The sequence below is a fragment of the Etheostoma spectabile genome, chromosome 12 (assembly GCF_008692095.1).
Source record: "Etheostoma spectabile isolate EspeVRDwgs_2016 chromosome 12, UIUC_Espe_1.0, whole genome shotgun sequence".
Taxonomy (NCBI): domain Eukaryota; kingdom Metazoa; phylum Chordata; class Actinopteri; order Perciformes; family Percidae; genus Etheostoma; species Etheostoma spectabile.
Window position 1 is genome coordinate 18,370,616 of NC_045744.1, and position 27,459 is coordinate 18,398,074.

The 27,459-nt window shown below is 41.4% G+C and overlaps 1 protein-coding gene across 1 annotated transcript in view; it reads left to right on the top strand.

Annotated features, from left to right (window-relative positions):
* The first annotated feature begins 4,189 nt into the window (after positions 1–4,189).
* carmil3 (capping protein regulator and myosin 1 linker 3) overlaps positions 4,190–27,459 on the top strand; it is an 83,154-nt gene continuing 59,884 nt past the window's right edge. The window contains 10 exon segments of the mRNA XM_032531342.1: positions 4,190–4,410; positions 5,228–5,311; positions 5,659–5,893; positions 10,550–10,644; positions 21,324–21,374; positions 22,887–22,946; positions 23,041–23,162; positions 25,381–25,475; positions 25,888–25,958; positions 26,160–26,233. Coding sequence (XP_032387233.1) covers positions 5,836–5,893; positions 10,550–10,644; positions 21,324–21,374; positions 22,887–22,946; positions 23,041–23,162; positions 25,381–25,475; positions 25,888–25,958; positions 26,160–26,233 — 626 coding nt within the window. The 5' untranslated portion in view covers positions 4,190–4,410; positions 5,228–5,311; positions 5,659–5,835.

Consider the following 27,459-nt stretch of genomic DNA (forward strand, 5'->3'; position numbering starts at 1 on the left):
AACTAAAGATGACAATTGATAAAAAGCACATTCTACATAATAAAGTTACAATGAAAATAAGAGATAAGAAACCAGAAAAAATGTAACACTTGTCAAAGCAATCTTAAACTAACAATACAATTACATGTCATTTCGCTGACGCTTTTCTCCAAAGCAATTTACAATTGCTATAGACTGTATGTCAGAGGTTGCACGCCCCTGGGCTATAGGGTTAAGTGTCTTGCTCAAGAACACATTGGTTGATGTTCACAGTGGGACTCTAACCCAGATCTCCCACACCAAAGGCATGTGTCATATCCACTCCGCCATCACCACCCTATTAAATCTGACAACTGTAAAACACTCCAAGTTAATCTATAAAAAACATCAGTTCATTAACAAGTAATGTCTGCATGGGTTCATATTTTGTGATAATTGGGTGGTATTGAGGCATGGACATGGCTGCTTGATGTCAGTCAAATCTGGCAGCATGCTGTGTTGGGAACAAATGGACTAAACTACATTAAGTAGTTCAAACTAGCTCCACCTCAACCAGCTAAAATTGCATTAAGTTGCTTGAGAAAAAAAGCAATTGATTAAAAAAGAAATAGGTAAAACCAACCTTTTATGGACACCATTAATGTGAATGAATAATGTATTGCTAATAAATAAGTGTTCTTCCTTAAAATACAGGGGTCATGAGTATACACACACCTATGTTAAATTCCCATAGAGGCATGCAGATCTTTATTTTTAAAGGCGAGTTACTTCGTGGATCCAGGATACTATGCATCCTGATAAAGTTCCTTTGGCCTTTGGAATTAAACTAACCCCATATCATCACATAGCCTTCACCATACCCAGAGATTGGCATGGCTTGATTTCAGTTAGCTTAATAGCTGGTTTGATTTGCATTGAGAGATGATTTTATGGAAAGTTCCCCATGCATATCTCTGTGTATGATGAAGGGTATGTGATGATGGGGGGCTATTTTAATTCCAAAGGCCAAGGGAACTTTATCAGGATGTATAGTATCATGGATCCATGAGATAACTGGCCTTTAAAAATCTGCCTGCTTCTATGGGAATTTTAAATAGGGGTGTGTACTTATGCCCCCTGTATTTTAAAACAGAACATTTATTTATGTACAATACATTATTCATTCACAAACAAAATTGGGGTCCTTAAAATGTTGGATTTTCCTAACTTTTTTTAGTTAAGGCATTTCCAAAAGACGTTTTTTTACTCCTCTTTTTAATCAATTTTAGCCTGGGTGTAAACAACCTTCTCAAGCCATTGTATAAGATAACAATCATCAAAACCATTTTTTTCTGCAGAACACATACTTTTACTTATATTTTAAGTAAGATTCTGATTACAGGACTTTTTTTTGCATTGTTGCACTGGTTCTTTGACTTGAATGAAAGATCACAGTTCTTCTTCCACCACGGGGGTATGGTGATAGCAATCTATTTAACATAATATAAATAAACATAAGATGTAACATTGTCACTGCCATTTGGATCAACCTATGCCACCTTGAAGTTGAGAATACAGTATATCAGTGTAGAACACAGTGATTTGAAATCAACCTCAACGTGGGTCCATATTGGGATGGATGTTAACTATGTTCAACCAGATGAGGGCAGTGTACCACAGCTCTGCTGCACAGCCTTAAAGCTGTGTGTTACTCCGGCACATTCTGTAGGCCCACACTGAAGAAAGCCAGCCTGTGGTGAATGCTGGAAACAGATCTAAAAAAATCCTAATTTTGAGTTATTACTGACATCAGGAAGAACAGTGATACGCCAGGTGCTGACACTTTTATATCTGCTGGCTGTTATAGACTGGATGTGGTTGCCAGTGTATCATACACTCCTTTTCTTCTCCTTCTCTCTCTCTCTCCCTCCCTCTCTGTCTCTGTCCCTCTCTCTCCCCCCCCCTTCTCCTCCTCACCAACTGTTTCTGGGATATGTTAATTGTCTCACTTCTTCTATGCACATATGTTTTGTTGTCTTGTATTGCCTGCCAAATGACTACCAAATGTCTGCAGAAGTAGAAGCACCAACAGATTTTCAACAAATGAGTGTTTCCTACACTTTAGCACATGAGGTTTGTCGGTTTTAAACGCATTGCTGCCTGAGTAGCATCTCCTTTGTAAAAACCTTTTTATTCCAGCATTGTTTTATGTAAGCAGACACATGCACATAAACCTAACAGACAAGTAATTGAAGGCATATTGAGCTTCTCGACTCCGGTCTATGCAATGCTGCATTGATGAATAAATAATGGAACGTCCTTTCAAGTGCATCTTTGAACAGTGCTGAAGTTTTTAACCCAATGAAACCTGGAGACAGCTACCATCTCCCAGACTATAAACCTCTTATTCTCGCTGTCTTGGCCCTCTGCCTTTCTCTTTAAACGCTCCTACTCCCTGTTTCTCTGGCATAATGCCCCCCCCACTGGGTCTTCTTTCATCAGGGTGAAGTATCAGTGAGACGCAGATACAAAGGTCTCTCATACACATGGGCAAACTTACATAGAAGCATGCATGCTTGTGGCAGACACTGCCCTTTTGTTGCTTCGAGGGCCAATTTTTGTAAATGACACACCAAACACAGCTGCACCCTCCAAAACCCATTTGTTTGGGTCTTAATGAGCACATTTGTTACATTAGGAAGGGATATATTGGACTAAAAGGGTTAAATCTATGAAAAACAGCTGAACTGTGTTGCATAAGCGATGACATTGACAAGTGGCAGCCATTCAGATGAGGGGGTGAATCATATATCATTGTTACATACAGCTTGAGCTTCAACCTGGCCTCCCAATTCTCCATCCCAAATCCTATCACAGCCATGAGCGGTGATCTCGCAACTTCGAGGAGAAAGGCACTGAATGAAACTGTTTGATATACGGCTCTATTCCCTCAATGTCCTCACATCATTACAGAAATATTGCCATGAAAACACATTTGTCAAAAGCATCAATTCAATGTTCTGCTCTGACATAATAAAACCATTACTTTTCTGTGAACATCTATTAAACATTCTTCAAATAAATATTTACTTATTTTCTGTCAAAAAAGGAAGACACATGCTTTGACACATGAGAGGCTTTCCAGTGATCTAATAATGGACATTTTTGATAATTTTGAAGATCAAGTGTTTGGATTGTTCTTATTCAGACAATACATGTTCACTTTTCTGTTTATCCTGCAGAAGGATTTGGGGACATCATGAGCAGATTGTCATCGGTAGTCTGGAAGGAAATAAAAAAGCGAGGCATAGTCTGATTTGGGGATCAGACTTATAGCTCTATTACAGAGCTAGGTAAAAGAGCTGTATAAATGCTACTGCCTCTGCCTGGAGCTTTCTGTAATTGGATCTAAAATTGCAAAATGGGTTATTTTTCAGAAGCTCTTCTGGCTTCTGATGTTTTGTGGTATTTTAGATTGTTGATGTGTTAACTTCATTGAGTTTCACTAAGTTTGAGATTGTTCCATTTAAGCTATTTTGTTGTTGGAATTTGTAGGCCTTCATTATGGCAGGACAGCATAGGCATGAAAGGGGAGAGAGAAGGGAATGACATGCAGCAAAGGGCTGAACCTGCAACCACTGTGCTGAGGACTCTGTATATGGGCGCCTGCTCTACCCAGGCACCCAGATTGTTCTTTTTTTATGGCTTTAGACAGCACTTGGGTTGTTTTAAAGTGCAATTTAGATTGCTTCTAGAATGGGAATCTTTTGTATGATTGTATTGGAAATATTATAATAAATAGTGTATATACTGTATATTTAAAATGTCTATTTCTTATGTCTTATGCTATTTCTTATGTCTTACGCTGAACCTTGTTGTTAATCCTATTTTGGCTAGGACTCCTATTGAGATTCAAAATCTTAATAGGATTTCCTGGTTAAATAAAGGTTTAATAACATTTTTTAAAAAGCCTGAAAGTGTTCAGTATTAAATAACTAAAACATTACGAAATAAATAAACATAGCCTATTAGTAATAGGCCTATGTGAAGTAAGTAAAACCAATACATCATAGACTAGTTTAATCAAATTAAAAAAATTAGTTGTCATGAACTAACTGTAATGTTATTATTTTCATATTAACAGTGATATTGAAGTTCCCTAAGGTCTGTTTTTTTTCATGTCACCTTTCAGGACAGCGGTGTTGTCATCAGGAATAACCGCCCCCTTAACCTTTCCGCCAATCACATGGGTCCTCAGCTTCCCAGCGGGCTAACCTAACGTTAGCTTGTCCAGTTTAGCTAGCTACTACGACCAAAGAAAAATCCTTCTCGAAGTGGAAGAAGTAAATTGGGGAACGAGGGAGTGGTTTTGGATATCCTCCGTGTGTTTTGCTCTTCAGAGAGTTATGTGTCTTTCTCTGAGAACATATTTGGAATCAAAATGCTGCAAAGGTAAACCAGGCATTGACCAGCTGACACTAACGTTAGCTAAATAGCTGTTGCCGCTTTCACTTACTCTTCATTTAATGCCGAGTTTAAATACAAGCTCACAAGCCAACCAAGCTAACTTTGTTAGTTGGCTAGCTCGCTAGGTAACATGTGTAGCGTTGTTCAGCTAAATAAGAGAAAGAGGCCTCTGTATTTAATTATAGAAGCATGTTCTATAATTGTGGCTATACTTTGGTAGCAGTTGGTGAGGCTGCCAAACTGATTGGCTGAAAAGTGGCGACAAGTCCAATGTCAAGAAAAGTGGCATGGAAAAAAAGCTATTATGATGTTGTTTGTTTGTTGAAAGAGACATTTTTAAATAAATATGATTTATAATGATTATAAAATGTCACAATAATTAATTTTCACAATGAATTAATTGAGATTTAGTAATTAGATGATGTCAACTAATTGCTTCATTTATATATTTTACATTCATTTTATAATGTCTTATCTATGTTTTTAATATTGTACATTTAAGTTTGAACATTGCTGGCTACATTATACAAGTAGCCATAACAAACGAGAATAATTACTTTGAACCTTTTAACTCTTAAATTAGCCTTCAGCCTAAACTTTGGCTGAGTGTTGTCAGTGATAGACTTGGCTCTTGTTAATCAGGGATTACAAGACGTCTTCAATGGTATTAGTTCTTGCAGCTGAAACCCTCTTGTGTGATTATATATTGATTGATAATCGTCATTCTGATTTAGGAATACGCACTGGAGATGTAGTTCTGCCAGTTATCAATTATGTGTTGTTCATTGTTTATCAATCTTAGATCCCCTTTAGCCAGTCAACCTGGGCTCCTCAAGGACCAGTTCATACACTGACCATCAATAAAACCGTCTCTGTGCTGTGTACAGTAAGTACCACATATCCTTTTTTTTCTATCCATACTGAAACAAGTGAGTGGACCTTTCACCTCTCTGCATTACATTTAAAACTGTACGACTACGATCTTAAAAGGGACTCTCTTGGTTTGGGACCATCTGAATGTAATCTAATGTAATCTATTGAATTTTGAAAAAATGTATGAAAATACAATGGTACAACCTCTAACGCTTCACCTCACAACCAACCCTCTCTCTCTCTCTCTCTCTCTCTCTCTCTCTCTCTCTCTCTCTCTCTCTCTCTCTCCTCTCTCTCCTCTCTCTCTCTCTCTCTCTCTCTCCTCTCTCTCTCTCCTCTCTCTCTCGTGCTTGATCGTAGAAGTCGGGGGCGCTCCAGTGCGCACCACAGTATCTCCTCACGTCACACTGTCCGGACTGTTGCTGCGCCCGGAGCACCTGCAGGCGCGGAGGGAGGAGGAAAGAGCAAGGGACGAAGAAGTGCGCAAGGGACATTTGAGAGCGGAGGAAGGGGCTGGGCCGACGGGACGAGAGCACCATGGCCTCAAAGGAGACAACAACGGCGGGCTTCGTTAACGTCAGCAGAGAAATCACAGGTAAGCACGAACAAGAGTTTTTCGGACAAAGTATATTTTAACCTCTTATTTAGAAGGGAAGAGAGGAAGGAGGAGGGCGCGTGGAGTTAGTTTTTTTTTTTTTATCTTTTACTCAGCTGCTCTTAATCTGCTTTCCATTGCGTTTGAATTAAAATGAGTTATCACCGCAGGCAAGTGCAGGAAATTCCTCCCAAGGCAAAACCGGAGTTAATGGCTGTTAAAGCTTGTGCACATTGTAATCCCATCGATTTTGGAGCGGGAGTGTTCACTTTCACAATTAATTTAGCATTGGCTGAAGATCTGTCGTGACATGTATCGCGCACAGGGGTCCTGTATTGCTGTCAGTTAGGTTAGTGTAGTAGTAAGAGTTGCCGTGCACGTGTGCGCGTCGCGGCTTTCATGTGCATTCATTGGGAGTTTTCATCTCTTTCTTTTCTTTCTGCGTGTGCGCGCGTGGGAGTTATTGTGCCTGGGAGTGCTTTGCGTGCAGCAGGAAGCATGGGTTCATCTACACACACCACACACACACACACACACACACACACACCACACACACACACACACCACACACACACACACACACACACACACAACTCTCAACATGTTTAGATGGTGTTGTTAAAGAGGGTGTGTCTCTCACTGCTAATTATCCAGACATGGCGGGTTAAATCCTGCTGTTGACCAGCTCATCCTGGTCAAGCCCCGTCTGTCTGGCCTGGTGATAAGAGCCAGGCAGCTTTAGGCCATCAACACACCTGCCAGTGGAGGACAAGATGAGAAGGGGGGAGGTCAGGGGGTTCATGATAAGTGGGGGAGTGAGCAGATCCATCAAAGTGTCAAAAAGGCAGTGGGGATATGAGAAGGAATTGAAGTGGTAGGGGAGGCTGATCCATCCTGGTTCCCCCCCACCTGCCCCTCTTAGCCCTTTGGGAACAGACGCCGGGGTCACACCAGCTGGCCTTGGGGGCACCGCAGCGTGTGTTAAAAGGTTTAAGCGATTGGTTCTTACCCAGCTTAATGTCAATAACTCTCTGTTTGTCTTCGGCTGATCCTTCCTTCGATCTGCCCGTGTGATTTGACCCTCCCCACCCCACTCCACCACTGCCTTGTCCTCCCTGCATCCACTGCTGCTCACTCAAGTGTGGGAGCCAACTTCATGGTTGTTGCTGCGTGTGGAAAGTGAGTTGGGAGATTGTGACACAATTGAGTATCGCGACACAGCGTGCCGTGCTGTAACTCCATATGGTGGGCTCATATTTAGCATCGGTGGCTCGTCTGGAATGTGGACTGCGAATATGAATATGTGCAGGCATATGTGAGTGTTTGCAGTCTAAGGATATAGGTTGACACTATGTTTGTGAATAGCAGGTTGTATTATTGAGGTTATTGTGGGGGAGACGTAAATGGAGAAGGCCTCTGGTGCGGTTCAGTGAGCTTCGGCAGGGCCATGTGCTGTGGTGGAGTAGAGGTCCCTAAAGATTGCAGCTCTGGATTGTGTGGTCAGTTCCACTGAAATGAGCCAGGCTGCTTCTTTCTTTCTCTGAGGCTAAAAATAGCCCAGTTATAAGTTTTCGTGTGTGTGTGTGTGGTGTGTGTGTGTGTGTGTGTGTGTGTGTGTGTGTGTGTGTGTGTGTGTGTGTGTGTGTGTGTGTGTGTGTGTGTGTGTGTGTGTGGTGTGTGTGTGTGTGTGTGTGTGTGTGTGTGTGTGTGTGTGTGTGTGTGTGTGTGTGTGTGTGTGTGTGTGTGTGTGTGTGTGTGTGTGTGTGTGTGTGTGTGTGTGTGTGTGTGTGTGTGTGTGTGTGTGTGTGTGTGTGGCGCGTGCGCGGCGTGTGTGCGGCGCTGCGTGTGCCTGCCCTGCCTGCCTGCCTCGGTGACTGTTTTCCCCTGTGTGGCTGTCTTTAAAGGAATAATCCACCAGTATATATCTAAGCTGAAGATCAATCACAAAACACGCTGATTGCATCAACAGCTTTAACAAGCGGATTTTACTGAGATATGGGCACATTTTTCTGATACCATAGCTAAATATTCAAATACTGTGTAACTCATTTGGATGGGAGATTTAAAACACAACCTCTCAGATAACAATCACAGTTTAATTTCCATATAACCATGTCCAAAATGTGTCAAAATCTACCCTTAACACTTTGATGTCCAGTTTACTTTAATATCAGATATCACTGTAATCACACAATGTACAGGTGTGTGACCAATTAAATGAACCCCACAAAAGAAAACGTTGAATACAGAATTTATTTTAATGAAGTTACTTGTTCACACGATAGTGTAACATGGGCTATTTAAATTAGCTGGATACATCCGTATCGTTGTGCGGACTTTGTCCACAGCAAACCTCTCCAATTAGTCCCATAATGTCCCAGTTAGAAAGTAAATGCTTTAAACACATTCCCTGTAAATATTTCCAATCATAGAGAGCAGAAGGTGATGGACAACCGGCACTTGAGCTACGCAATTACCCTCAAAATGTACTTCTGTTGAGCCACCCTACCCCAGAACTAAATTTGGATTCTAATCCCTGTGTTCGAAACGCAATGAGTTCCTCATAAGCTTTCCTTGTTTCGGGGGAAAGTTCCTGCCGTTAAAACTCGGCTATAGATGCATAAAAACATTATACACCACAACACGACTAAGAGACATCAGATACATCCACACATACCTATACACATAGCACTTACACACATCATAGTTAGCTGTGAATTTAGTTTTAGTTGTGCTATGGCAAAAGAACAAATCTCCTGCCATAAGTTGCCCGCTTCTAGAAAAAAAATCATATATTTACTGAAATGTCCCTGTGATCTTGCATATATTGGGAAAAACCACGAGAACCCTTACAATATGATCACTGAACACAAAAGTGGCATTCGTAATCATGATGCATTAAGTCCAGTAGCTGTTCCACTTTTCGATGTTGCCCAACACAACATATGATATTATAGCAGGTGACATTAACACTCTGAGGAGAGAACTATTTTGGAAATACACTGGGTACTCTCACACCATTAGGTCTGAAGGAGGACTTTAGTATCGGACCATTTCTGTGTTTGTATGTAAAGGGAAACATGGAGACTTTATGTACTGTTATTATGGTGATGTTAGGTTGAGTTACTAACTGTGATTGTTAATGTGGTCTTTTTTCATTTTGGACTTGGTTGACTCTAGATATACAGTATGCTGTTCAACTTCTTTGTTAATACCCGTTGCCTGGATAGTGTAGTTTCCTGTTCCTATATGTTTTAAGGACATCCTGAGGCGCCTCCAACTAGATCTAGCTACAGAGGTTTAGGAAGCTCCCGTCTTTACCCACCCAGATCTTTTTCATTTTCAAACTTGTAGTCTTCAGCCCTAACTGATGCCTCAAGTTTTACAAAAGCACAAAAGGCTTTCTACAACTTTTTTCAAATATGCAGCAGTACTCCCTGACACCTGTAAACAGTCTTTGATGTGTAAAATCAGTTCCTCTTCAAGTGTATGGGGTTCCGCTACAGAGATGATTTTGTTGGTTGACAAAACGGTCTCAACTCAAGGGCCACTTACTTGCTGTTGACAAGGTCTACAACTAACAATTATTTTCATTAATTCTTAATTATTGCCTAAGGAAATAGTGAAAAACACAATTTTCAAGATCCCAAAAGGATGTCATCATGTTGCTGTTTTTATCCAAAAATATTCAGTTTACAATCATGTAAGGCTAAAAAAAACAGCTTATATTTTTGTGTGAGAAGCTGGTGCCAGTGTATTTTGCTTAAAACGTTTCTTAAATGATTAATCAACTATCAGAATAGGTGCAGATAAAAATATCTATTCTTCTTGTCACTTTAGGACTCATATTCCATGTTGGCTCTAATCAGTGGTTCCCAAACCGGGGGTGTCATCAGCAAAATATAAATAAATAATGCAATAAATAATGCAAGGTTCTGCTGCACTGCTATTAAAGCATGGACAAGTTTGTGAAAGGACTGCCAGGTAAACGTAAACCATGAAATTAAGTCACACCGAACAACACCACAACAACTCAAACAAAGGCAAGAAAAGACGTAGTGGTTACCACAATTCATCTAAGGAGCTGACGGACAATTTCCCAGTTGAATTGCAATGTGCCTCGTTATCCCTTTGCGGGAAAACCACTGATTGTTGCGTATGGTACGGTTTCATGGTATATGATGGTATTTTCTTTCCATGCGTGTTCACAGCATTTTCTACTGGTTGAGGAATTACTGCAGTAGCTTCAGGATGGTCTATTTTACTGTAGTTGTAAGTTTGCATGGCCCCAGAAAATTATTTATTTATTATTTAAATTTATTATTTATTTTACAAAGAAGAGCCACTCATGATTCTAATGAAGTGAGGAATCAGAATGCAAAGACAATTGCAGTCGAAATACAGAACTTTTACTGTGCAAATTTCACAAAGATCTTTTTTATAAAACCAGTACAAAAAGAAAAATGTTTCTCCACTCATTTATTCAGTTTTTTTCCTTTCATTTGTCATTTGCTGTATATTTGAATTTATGGTCTAATTCCCCCTTTTACAGTGTTTCTGAGTGCATCTCAGGACAGCACTTTTCATTCTGTTATGTGTTTACATTATGTAATTGGCTCTGCTGTTTTACCACTTTTCCTCTGCTCTTCTCTCCAGAGAGCATCAGGAAGGTGCTGGACAAGCAGGCCATTAAGTTTGTGCGAGCCATAAAGCAGGACACCAGGAGCGGCAAAACAGAGGACAGGATCCTGGTGAGAGATGCCAACACATTCACACCCATTGTCTTTCCCCCCCAACACCAGGTCACCTGAAAGAGAGATATTCATTGTTAAAGTGAAGGAGCCTTTATGTGTGTGGTGTTGAATATGGAACAGCATGGCACAGGGTCCTTCCAGACAAAATGGAAATCAATTGAAGTTAATTGCAACAAATTGAAATGGCCATAAGAAGTCCCAGATTACACGTCCTGAGATGCACAGCAGACGGGTTGAAAATCAGGCTTAAGACAGAATCAGAGCAAAGTGGACATTGCCTACTGAGTCCATCCTCAGAGTTTATTAGATGTGGCAGGGTGGCCTTAATGCCCCAGGGTGTGTGTGTGTGTTTGTGTGTGTGTGTTGGAGTACACACAGGGGAATGATTTATTATGGGGATATTTTTCTGAAGAAGAAGCTTGTGTGAGTGCATGCCAGAGGGTGTGTGGGCAGCCCGCTATGTGTTCAAGGAGCTTGTGCGAGCCAAGGCCACCTCTGTTATTGAGAAATTGTCAATTAGTCAGCCACATTACTGACTGATCAGTTACACACACTGTTGCAATGCGACAGAGCAAGCTTAATTCCTTTCGCTGAAGAGAAGAAAAAAGACCAGCTGATAAGTTTATCAAAACTATTAATCAGTACTTCTCTGTTTTCCATGTCTGCTATTATTTCTCCTCTCCATCTCCCCACCATGTCTCCATCTATCTCCATCCTTACACACCGCTCCTCTATTTTTGTCATCTCCTCTTTGTTTCCTCTCTCCCTCCCTCCTTATCTGTCCATCTCAATTATTCTCCTTCTCGTCATCACCCCCCTCCTCCCCCTCCCACAACCACGCCAGTCGCCTCTCTCTCTCTCTCTCCCCTCCTCTTTATGCCCTTCCCTCCATCTTTACTCAAACCTGTAAAAGGGTATCAAGCTTCTCTTTCCATCAGAAGCAATTCAATTAGGTCTCTGCCTTTTATAAGAGTTTTTTTTACAATCAAAATGGGCCTTGGCTGCTGCTGCTGCTGCTGCCGCCACTGCTCCAAATTCTTTCAAGGGAAGGGAGGCGAGGGAAGGAGACGGATATAAGCATTCATTCCAGCTCGTTGTCAAGGTCTCCCCCCTTTAAAAATCTTTTCCCTCTAATGGATACATCTGTTTGGATATTTGAAGGGTGATCCGATGAGGGAGTTTGTAAATAGTTTGTTTCAGTCTCTGGGTATTGTGCACAAAATATTCACTTAGGTGTCAAAATGTCATACATGATAGTTAGAAAAAGTGGACTATTTTAGGATTGCTTTCTAATTTTGAAAATGTATTTTATATCAGACGAGGCCGTCTTTTACCTTTGTCCTCTCTTTCATGCGTATCCTTTCTTCGCAGTTGAAGTAGATTTCAGGATCATTTGCTTTCAGCTTGATTCCTCTGGTTTGTTTAGTTTGTGTACAGATAGGAGGTTTACAATGTTTGAGTATATATTGACTGTATACAAGTCTTTGTCCTACATCTTGCTCTTTCTTTTTACCTCCTTTTCCCTCAGGAGACTGCTGGTGTCCAGCTGTCTGTGTGCGTTGACTGTACCAGCCCTCATACTGCCACAAACACATACACACAGCCACTCATCTCAGACAGACACAGGGAGGGCTCAGCGTGACATCCAAGCGGCACCCAGGGCAATGTATTGGGAAGCATCAACATTCATGTTTCCATCACGGGGCACACACACACAAACACATGAACGCACGCACGCACACCCGCACGCACGTGCGTGTTTACAGTTTGACATGTGCAGGAGGCATCTATGCAGACACACATGGTTCAGTGCATCAAAAGTTGCCTGCATACACACTCTTACGGCCATTATTAGATCACCCTATTTGAATATTAGGGGCAACTCAGAAAACAAAGCATCTTCAAAGGCAGAGACATGGAGGGAGGTTGGGGGGAGGATTGGATGGCTGTGTTGGAAGAGAAGGGGAGGGGCAAACCACAAGCGCAAAGGGAATGGAGGGGGAAGGAAATATCTGATGTGTTGTGATGCCCCAGTGCTTGCCCCTACTGTCGGTCTTTCCGCTGCCACTACCTAATATGGGCCTTATGGTGTTCCCTGTTGACATCTGCGGCCAACCTCGCACTATAGCGCCTATTACTGCTGGATTCCCTTTGACGTCTGAGACTCGGCTCAGACACAAGTTTAGCGCGAGTAGGGTCAGCTTATGAGACTGTGGTGTGCCAAGTTTGGGTCGAGTCTTTGTGGCTTGCACGGCTGTTATTTAGAAAGTTGGGTGGAAGTAATTCATAATAATGAATTATGGTCAGCAAGCACTTGTTACAGTTGGACATCTCTTTTTATGGACACAAGAAATACACCATTAAATAATATAAAATAACATTTGGGATGATGGATGCTGGACCCATGGAACATTTTATCAGGAAGACATCGCAACTCAAAATGCTCTACCAAATGGTTGACAGGACTATTGTGGTGTTTTTCCACTGCATGGTATGTGCTCGACTCGACTCGACTCTACTCACCTTTTTTGCTTTACCATTAAAAAAAAGTACCTGGTAGCTTCTAACGGGTATTTTTTTTTTTTTTTAGTACTACCTCAGTTGAGGTTTCAAGCGAGCTGAGGTGATACCAAACGGTGAGTTGAAAACCTGCAGACTACTGATTGGTCGGATTGGTCATCATTGCAAGCAACAGATGGGGGGGGTGTCCTGAACAAACCCGCCGTGTTAAGTTTAGCCAGCCGTTGTTTTTTTTTGCTGCCTCCAGCTTCTTTTGAAACTAATTTGTCTTCTGGCTGTGGCAACAGCCACATGCCGAGAATCAAAAGCAACACCTTCAACAATTTGTGTGTGTCGTGTTAGTTCACGGCAGTTTCATGCTATTCCTCGCTCGCCTCACGCATGAGGCGGTAGGCTACTAATCTGCAGTGGAAAAAGGAGGACGGGGCACTGCGGTCGAGCAGGTACCATGTAATGGAAAAACTCCATTAAAGGGTTAATATTACTACTTATATAATACTACTTAATGCACCACTGGCTATCTGAGCGTTTTGGGAGTAAGTGAATACAAGTAAATAAAAGTAGTGTCTTTGGTTCCAAAAGCTGCCTCATGTTTGTCGGCCATCCCCTTAATCAACGTCTTTGAGAGTTCTTATTTCCTTATGTTTTAAACTCGACTTCATGAATGTCATTTTCCTTAACTGAGTGGTCTTTGCTTGTATAGGAACTTTGTTGCCTTCTAATTCCCCCCCCCTATCTGCCTTTTGTTTTTAAGCCTCTGTCTTTTTTTTTTTTTTTACTCCTTGGGATTTTTTTTTAACCTCAACTGCATGATTGGTGTTTTCAATCTTGATGATGGATCGCTTTTTGGAATTGTTAAATTCCTTCTGTTCTTCAGTGCTCTGTCCACTGTAAACCCCATCACTGACTTGTGCTTAACTGATTTATCCAGACCCTGAGGAAATTCTGTGATGGTAAATCCAAGTCTGTGAATTTAGAAGTCTCATATTAGACCATTAGCATTAAAGTGGCACGCCAATGATTTCACAGATCGAGTTCCATTACTCATCATAAGGGGTAGTACTCAACCGGTAAAGACGGTTGTGTAGAGTCTACTGTGACTCTGGGAGGAACTCCTTAATGTTTGAAAAATAACCCAGATGATTTTGTCATGGTAATCTTGGCTTGGGCTCGGAGACTTCAGAGGTAACGGCAAGCTGCTTAACAAACAGAGGTGTACAGTTTTACCAGGCAGAGATGGTTGAATGAAGGAACACGGTTGGTTGCATTATGGGAAATGTAGGATCCAGCATGTTTGGAGCTTTACCCAAACTAGGGACTAAAAGTCACACACGGTATGACCTGATTTGTAGGGGTTTTCTGATTAGTGTTTTTGTATTTATAAATATTTGTAGACAGATGAATATACCAAAATGTAAAATCCCATGGGAGATGCAGTTATCAAATTTTCATGGACAAAAATCCCAATCACAAAATAGCCTGGGAGATTTCCAAAGGCCCCTTTTTTATTCTTTTCTTTTGACATTGACAGGAGAAGATGTGTTTTTAACTCAAGGTTGCAGTCCAGATTTTAAACCCAGGATTTGTGTAGTCTACACGGTTCATGTCTTAGATAACGCAAGTCTGCAGGACAGTAGATGATAACTGAACAAAAGTTAGACACACTTTTGAACTACCTTATACAAGTTCACTGAATTACATGATCATCTTGTACATTTCTAAATGGTGATACTGGGCCTTGATTTTAACACCGAGCTTTGGGCTGTGAAAGAAAGCTGGGTAAAAGAAGTAAAGCACAGACAGCCATACTAGCAGCAGAATCTTTTGTCCTTCAGTCTCTCAACAACACTTCCATTTTTTTGTGTAATGGCAAACATTACCACTGCATCATCCATGATTTCATGGCTTTTCCCTGTGAGATGCTAAGCGAGGAGTCATTTTCTCTGCAAGTGTCTGGTATTTACCATCTGACTGCGTGGCGAGTGCTCTGTGCTGTAATTAGGACTGTGCTTTCTTTTGATTATCATAACACATGTCGGTAGCCTATGGCAGAGAGGCTATGAAGTATGACTGCTGACCTTCTCGCTTCCCCCATGAGGAGAGAGAGGGAGAGTGTGAATAAAAGTATGTATTGTCAAGGCGGACAGGCACCTCAAAGTATCTTTGCCTCTTTTATCTCTCCCTCCTATTCATTTTCTTTCTCCTTTGCTACCTAGCTTGCATTGTTCTGATACTCCTGTATCCACCCCTCCTCTTTTTCCCTCTCTACTCATCCATTTGGCCTCTCCCACACTCTGCTTTTCTCTATTTCATCCCAGTTTTTCACATTTGCTCATTTTTTATTCCCCCCTACCCTTTCTTTCCTCTCAGCCCATTCTCCCAATCCTGGCCACTCTTCAGCCCCTACTTCTCCTCTTATACACTTTTATAATCCCCCCTCTTCCAACTATAGCACAACCTCACAACCCATTCCCACCATCTCTCTTTTTTCCATCTATAGTATTTTATTATTTTAAGAGGTCTTTTGGGTTTCAGAGCGCTCTCCTCGCTATCTCTTTGATTTAGACACATTTGACTGGTTGTTTTTTCTGAGCGAATCTGGAACAAGATGTGTTTTTGAGCTTTGCATTTCTTTCCTCTCTTCTGGCTTTGTATCTCTCTCTCTCTCTCTCTCTCTCTCTCTCTCTCGTTCTCGTTCAACCACTCTAAAGTCCACTTATGTAGCAGGACCTGGGGCATCTGTGCTTTCAAACCCCCTGTAAGCTGACAGATTGACTGATGGCAGGGTTGTGTTCTTGTGATGCTGAGTTCACTTGAGTGATGGTAGCTGACTGAGGGTGTGTGTGAGAGAGAGAGAGACAGGCAAGTGTAGTCCAAAGCCAGCTTAGCAAGCTATTGTGCATCATTATAAGTGCACGATAGTCATGTGTGTGTGTATCTCCATGTGTGTGTGTCCGTGTGTCTGTGTCCGTGTGAGCCAGAAATACCACAGGCGGCCAAATCTGGCACTGATCCTCAGCTTGTTCCCTCAGAGGCAGCGCTGCATGCAACACACACGACCCAGAGACACACTTTGATTTGCACCATCTCGTTTGAAGTGCAAGACCCAGAGCCTGACAGCTTATGATTAATATAAGCCCGCCTTCTCAGCTGCGTGTGCATGCAAACACACACATCCAGAAAGGAATAGTTGTTTTCGTGCACGTACTGTACGACGCACACTCCCACCCTGCCCTCGCAGTCTGCTCCAGGGGCCGGCCGGCTGGCTCTTTGAACTAGAACTTCTGACATTGTGCCGTCACAGTAAGGGTACTTAGCAACACCCCCCCCCCCCACCGTATCCTATCATCTCCTTCTGCTCTCGCTACTTCCTCATCACTTTCTGAGACTGTCACCTGACCAGGTCAAAAAAGCTGACCTTCTCATTTCATCTTTGAGGGGCTTTTAGGATGTTGGATTGATCCTTGGAGGAGAAGGTTGCCAGATTGCCACATGAGAGGAAAATTATTTTGGTTGTGGCTAGTGGTGCTTGACTTTAGCTCTAGATTTATGCGCCAATAATGAAAGTTTACTCGCACCTGTTTTTATATATATATATATATATATATAAAAGCAACAGCGTAGGTGTCAGTTTGACACTGCAGCTCTTCACGTTACAACAGTGAATATTTTTTTCTGTTGCGTTGTAGTCCCAGGCTAAATAGAATTGAATTGTATTGATAATATATTTAGCATGTAGGTGAAAAATAGGGCTCCTCTGAAAGCCATTGCGTAATTTGAACTCTGAAATTTACCATTGCATGAAATGTTATTTTGCCTAAACAACCATTGAAAGCCATCAGTGTTTATGATGTCTAAATGATCTAAATGTTGTTCCTTCATTTAGTGGATGTTTTTTTATCATACTTTTTTGTTATGGTTGTGTACATGTTTCAGTTGTCCTGTTTTGTAGTCTGTTTTTCTCCCTTGTCATAGCTTGTCTTACTTCATGCCTTGTGTTTTTCAACCTTTGTGATTGTCTGCCCTGATGTGTTTCACCTTTTCCTGAGCCCTCGTGTCACCTGTCCCTTGTTTCACCTCTTTACCTCTTGCATTTATGCTGCGTTCCAGCAGTTTTTAGCCCATAAGTTACAACTTCAAGTCACGACTCTCGACTTGGTAGCGTTCCAGCCAAAGTCACCACAAACCCTTCTAGTTAGCGTTTGCTAATTAGCAGCTACCTACCGTTGACATTAGCAAGCGTCAGCGATTTCTAGTCATCGACTTATAACCTGTAGTAGTAGTAGTAGTAGTAGTAGTACACAATCGTATGTGTATTGTTGTGATTACAATGTGCAGAGTTATTTTAAGTTGCCTATTTATGTCTATTTAGTTCCATATCTCACTGTTAATCACCGGTGTCTGTACAGTATCAACAGGGGTTGCCATTGTTTTTTATGTGTGTGGGACGTCAAAACTGTAACTGCGAGTACAACGATCTGGTACGAGTTCCCAAGTAGTAAGTTACGGGTTTGACTGCCGTTCCAGGGCGTTTTCACGGGTAGAAGGTTGTGAAAACCCGAGTCACGGGTTGCCTGTAACACAGCATTAGTCTCTGTGTTGTCTTGTGTCTAGTGTTAGGTCACTATTTCTGTATGGATTTTGTGTGTGTAGTCTACCTTGTTGTCTTGGTCTTCCTGTTCCTTGTGATTCCTGTTTTTTGACTGCCACTACGCTGGACTACTTTTACCTGCTGTATTGAGGAATCCTTTTGTTTGTATAGATTTTGTTGTGATTCAATCGTCAAGATCACTTCAGCCTGTCTCTGCATTTAGGTCTGACATTCTCTGAAACCTTCTAACATTTTTAAGAAGTTCTCAAATCTTATAGATGACAAGTAGGGTGAGAAAGTACTTTCCTTTCATCAGGACGTAACGCTGACAAATACTTTATTGGTAATCTGTATCTAGAATAACTGGAATTTTATTTGGTGATGACTGTTTTGTTTGACAATAAAGCTGAAGAAGTCAGACCTCTTCTAGACTGATCCTGTAATACTCTGATCAATGTGACCTACTTAAACGGATTCTGATTACTATTTGCTTACTAGGGGTGATCCGAGTACCCGGCTGAAACGAGTATCCGCTACGCACAAAGCACTTTTGCCAAGTACAAGTATTATACGAGTAATATGAGTCAATATCCGTGGTCGGGTTGAATACAACTCCTCAACTGGCCGCGCAGCGTTCTGTGATAATCACAGCGCCCCCCCGCCTACAAACCCGCTCGGCTCTATCACACACACACAACATGGAGAAATGCTCGCTCTCGCTCTCTCTCGCTCTCCCGCTCCCGCTCCCGTTCCGTCAATCGGGTCTGCGGATCTGTTCCGTTAACGTTTAGGGTTTCTTCAGGTTTGTTTTTAACTTCGGTTTGTAGTACTTACATAGTAACCAGTAGATTTGCTGACTGTAGATTTTCTGGTGAACGTGGGTTTCAGACATGCTGCTTGGTTTAAATGACACTCCCGTTGCGTCTCTGCCATCGGAGAATTTTTTTTTTTTACTGTCAGCTGCCCCCCGCACCCTCTCTCTCTGTGTCTCTCTCTTAATCACACACACACACACACACACACACACACACACACACACACACACATATATATAACCTGGTGTGGAAATAAAAGAAAAAAAGAAAAAGAAACAAAAAAAAACAACAAAAATCACACTGGTCATAAAAAAATAAAATGTTAAAAAAAGAAAGTTATATTGAGTATGAAAACTCTTGTTCATTACATTTTACTTCATAATTGCAACCGCATGTGTTGTCTTCATTGTTGCAAAACGTTCTGTATATAGTTTTGTTTGTGACCACTTCCGGTTTAGTCCCCGCCCAGTCCGAGTGCTGTACTCGCTCATCCCTATTGCTTACATTAGCTGACGGTCAGCAACTACAATTTAGCTATAACGTACAAACTAGAAAATGGCGTGTGTAGCTAACACTAGTTGATTTATTGACCGAAAAAATCTTCTCTGTTGGTCTTTGAGCACACCAAAAAAACTCAATCCTTGCTTTTTAAATATCAAAACAATTCAGGGTGACGAATATATTTTTGGGGTTGTGAAATACCACCGTGAACAATTGACTAACAGGGCATGTTTATCAGATAATACAGTTTGGTAGTTTGGCTAATATGCTAAATAAATGTTGATTGAGATTATACAGTTCACAACTGGTTTACACACCTCACGCAGCAAAAGCAGCAGGTGCTTCAGTTTTTGGTCTGTGTCTACACAGGATGCGTTCAGGCCCAGTATTGAGTGTAGGTTTACAGCATTTTGACAGAGCTCAGAACCCAACACACAACTGTTATGCAGGTAGAATGGATAAAGTAGACTTTAAGTGTTAAAAATACGCTTTGGATTACATTTACGAGAGTATAAAGCAAGCAGTTATGCATGCTTTGTATACTTGCTGTAAAAATTAGAAGCTTACTAAGAGCATAGATCCTGTCCTTGATATTATGGGGACAATTGGCCGCAGGTAGATTGTAGTAAAGTGACATTTTTTTGATAAATTTGAAGGGAGACACTGTATACTCTGGTATACCTCAGATATTGAATAGATGTCCTGTACATTTCTTCCTTCACTGCTGCACAGTGAAGTGGGCCAAGAAGGCAAAAAAAACTGTCTTGATTGATTGTCTCTAATGATACTTCAATGGGCTGTAAATGATATATATCAAGTCAGGACAAACTCTAAGCAAGAGGCCTTGCTCAGCATCAGAGGATCAAATGGGCATCCGTCAGACATCCTGCATTATTGATGCCTCTGTTTACATTATGAGATCTTTTGTCAGTTTCCAAGGCTCTTGGAAGGGAAAATATTCTTCTGTCTTTCAATTTCTCACTATATATGACCTCTCTCTTTCCTCTTTCGGTGCACCTCAATGTCCCAGCACATCCCACCTGTTCCTTCCCGTATCTATTTAACTATGTAAGTTTTCAAACTTGTCAAAGAGCTGTGATTGGATTAACAATCTTCTTCGGGGGGCCCTCCATCAGCTTAGTGCAGAGATTTCATTCTTGTGTTGCGGGTATCATTCTGTCTCCTCCTTTTTTAGTCTCTAGTTTTCTTTCCTCTCCCTCTCCTCTTGTCTCTTCTCTGTGGGAGTCTGTTATGGATGTCTATATAGTTAAGACACAGGGCTGATCTGTGAGGCCAGCTTTGCCGGGAGTAGGTGTAGTATCTGAGGACTCTATTATCAGGAGGGAAATCTGGTGTCTCTGTCCTCTCTCTCTCTCTCTCTCTCTTTGTATGTTTCATTTTCTTTCTTCCTCTCACCGCCACACAGCGGGGTGCCATTAGCCATTCAGCACAGAGGGGCCTTGAGGAATTGAAAGCGACGGAGCAGAAAAAGAAAATAAAATCTGAAACCGGGAAAAGAGACAGGAGTTGGGAGAGGGAAGGAGGAGGATGAGGGCAAGAGGGGATGGAGTGAGGTGCTGAGGCGAGAGCAAACCAAACAGGGCACTGTGGCACACAAGGAGATGGAGGGATTAGGGAAGAAGATGGAAGGGGTGGGGGGGGGGGGGGTGCAAAGGAGGGAATTTGAAAGCCAGCTAAAAAGGAGCAATGCTAATGTGTGGCCAAGAATTGTGAGTAGAGGTAGGCAGTGATATAGATGCACAGTGAATGCATGGCATGGGTTATGCTTATTATGGATTTTTGAATTATGAATGAGATTAATTAAATAGGCAGATGTAAATATATTCACATTTTCTGTCTCTTACTATACCCAAGACCCTTTCAAATGGTAATTTTGGCAAAAGCGCACCTTTCATTTTGGCTTCTCTTCCAGTCCTCTTTCCCCACCCTATCTTACCATTAGTGCCCTTCCTGATGCAACGGGGCATCTGTTGAATAAGTGCTGTTCCATCAACAGAACTTAGCGCGATAAAATTGGACTGTCTCTCATTCTCGGCATAATATTTCTGACACACGTACTACCATCATTAGCTTGCTAATGCCTAGAGTGCTTAGCATGACTTACAAGTCATTGGGACGAGCTGCAGAGATGATTTGCTCTCTTTATGGGGTGTTTGTGCTGTTCTATTTTTTGCTGCAATTTGCATTTCCTTCTCTGTGACAGAAAAATGAATGTGTTCTCCCCTCAGGTCCTGGCAACATGGAGACTGTATCTCTTTGCTGTCAGAGTGCCCACCAAGGTAAATGTTCCCCCGCTCTCAGTGGAATTTTATGGCTTTCACTTGCCAGCCTTGATCTTATGGTGATTCGCAAGAGATGTGACAGGAAAGGTAGCAGACTTTTCAGAGCAGGAGAGACGAGATAATGATGATGACTATGCTGATGATCATTTTGAATGACACCAATCGCAATAAAGATAAGATAAGGTGGCAGGTGGCATAAAGTCAGTCGTATAAAGCAATAGTTTGACATTTTGGGAAATATACTTATTATTTTTCTTACTGAGAGAGGCCCAAAAGACAAGGTCGATGCCCACTCTCATAGTTCATTATGAAGCTACAGCATTTGGTTTGCTTAGCTTATTGCTACACTGAGGTTCTGTATGTTTAAACAAAACATGATACAATGTGTCAATCAGTGAGCTTGTGAGGTGCTGGTAGCCAGATGTTGTGGCCTTTGGACGGAGCCAGCTGTTTCTCCCTCCTCCTAGTCTTTGTGCTAAGCTAACAACCTGCTAGCTGTAGATTTATATTTACTGTACAGCCATGAACGTAGTATCCATCTTCTTATCTATTTTCCGCAAGAAAGCAAATAAGCGTATTTCCCAAAATGTCAAACTACTCAATTCGGGTGTATTTTAACTTTGGTCTTATTTTAGAATTTTTTTTCCATCCCTTCAGTCATGTTAGTCAGTCATGATAATGGTTCACTAGGGCTGTGCAAATAATCGAAAGTTAGTCGTGATAAGGATTTCAGCTCCTAATGATCACAAAAACAGAATAATCAAGAAAAACAATTATTTAGCTCACTACGCTTTGGAAGAAAACTCATATTTTCTCTTGTGTTCTGAATGAAAACAATAAGTTTAAATAGGAAAAGTATTAAGGCAAATTTCACAGCAACAACTTTCCAGAAGTCAACAAGTGATTGTGTTAAATTATCGTGATTTCAATATTGACCAAAATAATCGGGATTATATTTTTTCCCATAATCGAGCAGCCCTACAGTTCACACACCAGAATAATTGTTAAGATCTGGGACAGTGTCATCATCACATCAACAAAGTCTTAACAGGGCAAGAATCACGAGTGGTAAATCAGACCGGTTGTAAATAAGTCTACAGTTCAAATGCTATATTTTCTTTTATTAAGAATGGCATGTTCCAGTTAATCTACCGTGGCATGGATGCAAAGGATTCACTCTTCCAGACCTTGTGCTCAAGTTTTTGGTCAGTTGTCCCTTACGCAAGAAACCTGTTGCACAGAATTGTAATACACTGCTAACCTTGGTCTTTTCTTAAAACATAAATGATTGTCTGCCTGCTTGTGGTTCTTGCCCCATCTGACTTCTTTTAAGTGATGTTGCTGTGTACACGGATCTCTATTCTGAGTACCATTTTATTGAGATTAAAAGAAATGGCCCGAACCAAGAAAATAACACCTAAATTGTAAGAAGATGTAATTATCCTATTAAAAATGATCATTTGGACAATGTGTCAGTGTGGACCACAATGTTTTTTCTGCTGTTTTCAGATGGAGGTCACTTTCAACTTCCTGGAAATCCGAGCAATGAACACTTACCCAGAACACCAGGTGAGGCACTGACATTTAAAAGATTTCCTGCTGTTTGGACCTTTATAGCAGAATAAAGTATTACAATAGACAAACTTTCCATCTCCATACACAGGTCGTCATTGATACAGACAAGACCACCTACTCGCTGAGAATACAGACCCAGGACCAGCTGGATCACATGGTCAGCCACATCAACTACGCCCTCTCCCGGGTCTTCAACAACTCCATTTATGCGTAAGCATCTCCGAGCACCTCAGCCTCGAGCAAAGAAACAAGTCTCTTTTTTTTTCTTTTTTTTGTGTTGTATGTGCTGAGGAGCGAAGACAAGTTGGCCGACGCTAACAGCACTCGACAGTACGTTGGCAAGTTGGCAGCTCCTCTTCGGGCAGCTTTCCTCGTCAGCAGCCAAATGCATTCTTGTATTGCTGTAGTTTGCATCCAACCCATTTCTGTGTCACGGTAGACTTTAACACCCAGCAATCAGTGGGATTAAATCAACCAGCTGACACTAAACAGGCCATTACCTAAAGGCATTGTGTTAGATCCTTTTTCTTTTTAAAGCAGCTTATTTATTAAAAGCAGTGAGAAGCAGAACACACAGTCACTGACGGAGCAATAGACCTGGGCCTCCAGTCAAAAAGCCATTCTTGTACAGTTGAAAATCCTGAAGAGGGCTATGTAAGTCCTCTGCACTTTCTAAAGAGGGGAGCCCAGAGGTAGAAAAGCCTGGATAGAGTTAAATTCAAGCCCTAAATATGTTTGTCCCATAATCATGCATGTATGGGTGAGCAGGAAAGATAGACAAAATGTATCTCCCTTTCTCTTGCGTCTCATCTACAGTTTCTAAAAGCAATGAAATTGACTGTGCTCCTGACTTGCACAAGGCTATCTTTGCACTCTATCACCTTTCAGAATGGCTTTTTTCCATTAGGACCACGGCAGATGATTGCTTCCAGTGAGAACATTTAAAGAGAATAAAGAGAGAGGGCTGGACAGAGCCAGGGAAGTTGTTGTGGGTTTGATTGTGCAGCCTTGTAACCGATTGGTGCCGCTGTATTGAAGTACACAATGCAGATAGTATCAAGATAACGGGCACCCACATACACACTCGCTCCAGGGGAGGATGATGATTGTCGAGATAAGGTGGGGATTAAGGTCATGGATGTGGTTAGGTGTTGTGTGTGATTTGTTGACAAATGGGATTAAGGATGGGGTGTGTTGAATGCAACAGTATGGTGGTGTAATCCTATCAAAAAGCCAAAGTAGGTAGAGCACAGTATTATGTATGAACAGTATTTACTTTGTGATCCCAGTCTTTACGGTATTCTGCTTACTGGATGCTTTTTGTCAAAGAAAACCACTATCTATATATATATATATATATATATATATATACACACCAATTTTACAGTTTACGTATTATTTATTCACTACCAAAGCAATGTCATAAGCAGTTTGACATCGCAGACGTTCACTTTCCCTCTTAATTCTGAGTTAAGCAACTCAGTCAACAAGTTTGAATATGTTATGCAGCTGTGTTTTGTTTGGTACCGCAGTTTGGCTCTAAATCTCAGTAAGTAAGGCTACAAAAAAGGTATTTGACTTACAAAGTGTCTGACAATGTATTTTTTTCATAACAATGTCTTGCAGAAAAGGTGCTAGCAGGGAGTGGGAGAGTTACACTCATTAAATCATTCACACCTTGAAGCAGTGTACTGTCTCTTGGGCATTGAAGTGCTCTTTGCTTAAAGAAATATTTTACTGCTGAAAAGAGCGTATTTTAATAAAACTGGGCTGTCTGTGCAGTAGAATGACGCACAATTTTTTTTAACTTGGTGCCACATGGCCAGAGAAAACGGAGACAAGGGGCTGTGGTATTCCCTTTTGCTCAAAAGGTGGAAAACTTACGACCAGATTGCACTGGACCAATCGCGCGAGTTCTATTGTTTTATTTGAGAATCGAGATGCATCCAAGAATTAACTATTTTCCCCACCCCTAATATTTACCATCCATTTTTAACCCAACTTGTAATGGGGCCCAAAGGCTTTCTAATCACAACACTGCTTATTCAAAAGTCACTCATAGTGCTGTTCCTGAAATTATAGATAATGAGGACAACTTTGGTCTAGTATCATGAAATTCAGTAGGATTTAGTCTGTGGGCACCATGTCTGTACAAAGTTTCAGGGTAATTAATCTAATAACTATAGAGATATTTCAGACTGGACCAAAGTACTAATGACTTCCTAATGACCTGATGTGCTGTGCATCGTTACAAGACCTTGCTTATCTTGGATTAGGATGCTAATCTCCTCTACCATTCTCCTTGCTCCTGGAAACGCCAACAGTCTACGTTTTGTGGTGCAGGTTGCATGCTATTAGCATTTAGCTTAAAGCACCACTGTGCCCAAGTACGGCTCGTCTTGTTTGACTCGCGCTCTTTGTCTTTCAGTCCTCCTATCTGTCGAGCAGAGGGAGACCTGAGTGAAGGAAGTCACAAGTTTTCACCAAACTCTGAATCGTCATTGGAGCCCCAGAAAACATGCGGTGAGTCTTCTATGTTTCTGTTTATAGCGCACAAAACGCACACAGGCATACACATGTACACAATCCATCCACTCACTGACTTGCGCCATATCATGTTGGAGACTCATCCTAAAGTGGGTCAGAAGACCAAAGTTGCTGGATGCACTCCCTTTCTGATAGTAATCCTATTAATCTACAAGAAGTGCTCTTTCATGCTGCAATACTTTCATCTCACCTCAATATTACCAGCTAATCTCTCTCTCCCTTGCTCTTGCTCTCTCTCTGTCTGAACTCCTCTGTTATGTCTGGCCTGCACTATTACAATCTCCTTTTCATTCCTACTTAGGCTTCTACCCTGCTTTATTCTATCCTTACCATTTGTGGTCTGTTATGTTCCAGCTTGAATTGATTTGTGTCATTCTCCACCTTTCAGGAGGTTTTTCTGAAACCTACGCTGCTCTTTGTGACTACAACGGAATTGGCTGCAAAGAAGAAGTGCAGTGGGTGAGTACACTATACAGACTGTACAAAACCACCCCTCTGTTTGTTGTGTTGTTTAAGATACTTCTGTCGTTTTGTACAATTGAGAACAGGATATGACCTTTTTAAGTTACTGTCCCATATTTTTCTCACTCTAACGCAGTAACATCTTGTTTGTTTCTTTTTGTCTCATCTTTCCTCTCTTGCTCCCCTCCACTGTTCCAGGATGTTGACACCATCTACCACTCTCAGGACAACAGGGAGTTCAATTTACTGGATTTCAGCCATCTTGACAGCAGGTGACAGGTTTATTGACTTCTAAACCACAGCCAGGCTGATTAGAGCATGCCAGCATGCACTGATTGGAAAGAGACAATTAACTTATCCCAAACTTAGAATGCAGCTGCATACATTGCAGTCAGTGTGTGTATTGGCTCTGTACTTCAGCACATTATATTTGAAAAGAAGTGGTGAAAATTAAAGTAAAGTGCTGACTTTCAGTATTAATTTGAGGGTCTTTGCATCCACATCAGCAAATAAGGGACAAAGTAATTGGAAAAGCTTACACAAACTTATATTTGATATTTGTCAGATCTGTTGCAGTCAATGTATGGCTGTATGTTCCCTACAGACATCAGCAGACATTTGGCATACTCCTGCGGGATGCTTTGCCAAAACTGTAGCAGCCATCTTAAATTGTTTCAGAAAGTGAAATACCTACTTAGCTACATGGATGTTTTTGGTGCTTTGCTTTGCCAGTCAAAAACATACCCTCTAAGTCAGTGTATTTCCCCAACGAGTTAAATATGGGTTTGATTATGAAAAAACCTTTAAATGCTGGACACAAGATCTCTTCAACATCTCTGAAAAGTTCATTCTTAATGTGCACTGGAGGTTTCAACTTTAAACATCACACTTGTATAAATTGCATATTAGACCACGATTGCTTTTGTTTTATACAGCTTGCTTTGAGATGTCACAAAATCCAGCTGGGAATGCACTAGAGTGCTGATTGGGCCACGTTTTTCTGTCGGAGCACGGCCTGCGTCCAACAGAGCAGTAACCGAAACCTACCAGAGTCTGATAGGCATTAAGATACTTATGTTCGAGCCCGACAGACAAAAAATTGTTTTCTCATACTAATGACACATGTACATTTGTGTGGAAAGCCCGCTTTTATTAGGCAACTGTAAGAAGGCATTCGGAAATGTCGAACAAGCACACGTTAATAAGCTGTTTAATTTAAAATATTCAATATGTTAACCTTTCCTGATTTCTTTTGTTTCCGAGCGTGGTGGTCAGGCAACCAGGGGAGACTCGTTACCTTCAGGGCCTACGTTATAAAATGAATAACGTTCGGGTTAAAATCTTGTTTCCGGTGAGCAAATAAATGAAAACTTAAACTTATTCCACCAACTCTGCTTCGGTCGTGTCTGCTTCCACTATGCGTCTTGTGCCCACTTTCCACACCCACATGCACTGAGCTTTCTTAAAGGAGCCGCAGCACCATTTTACAACAAATGCC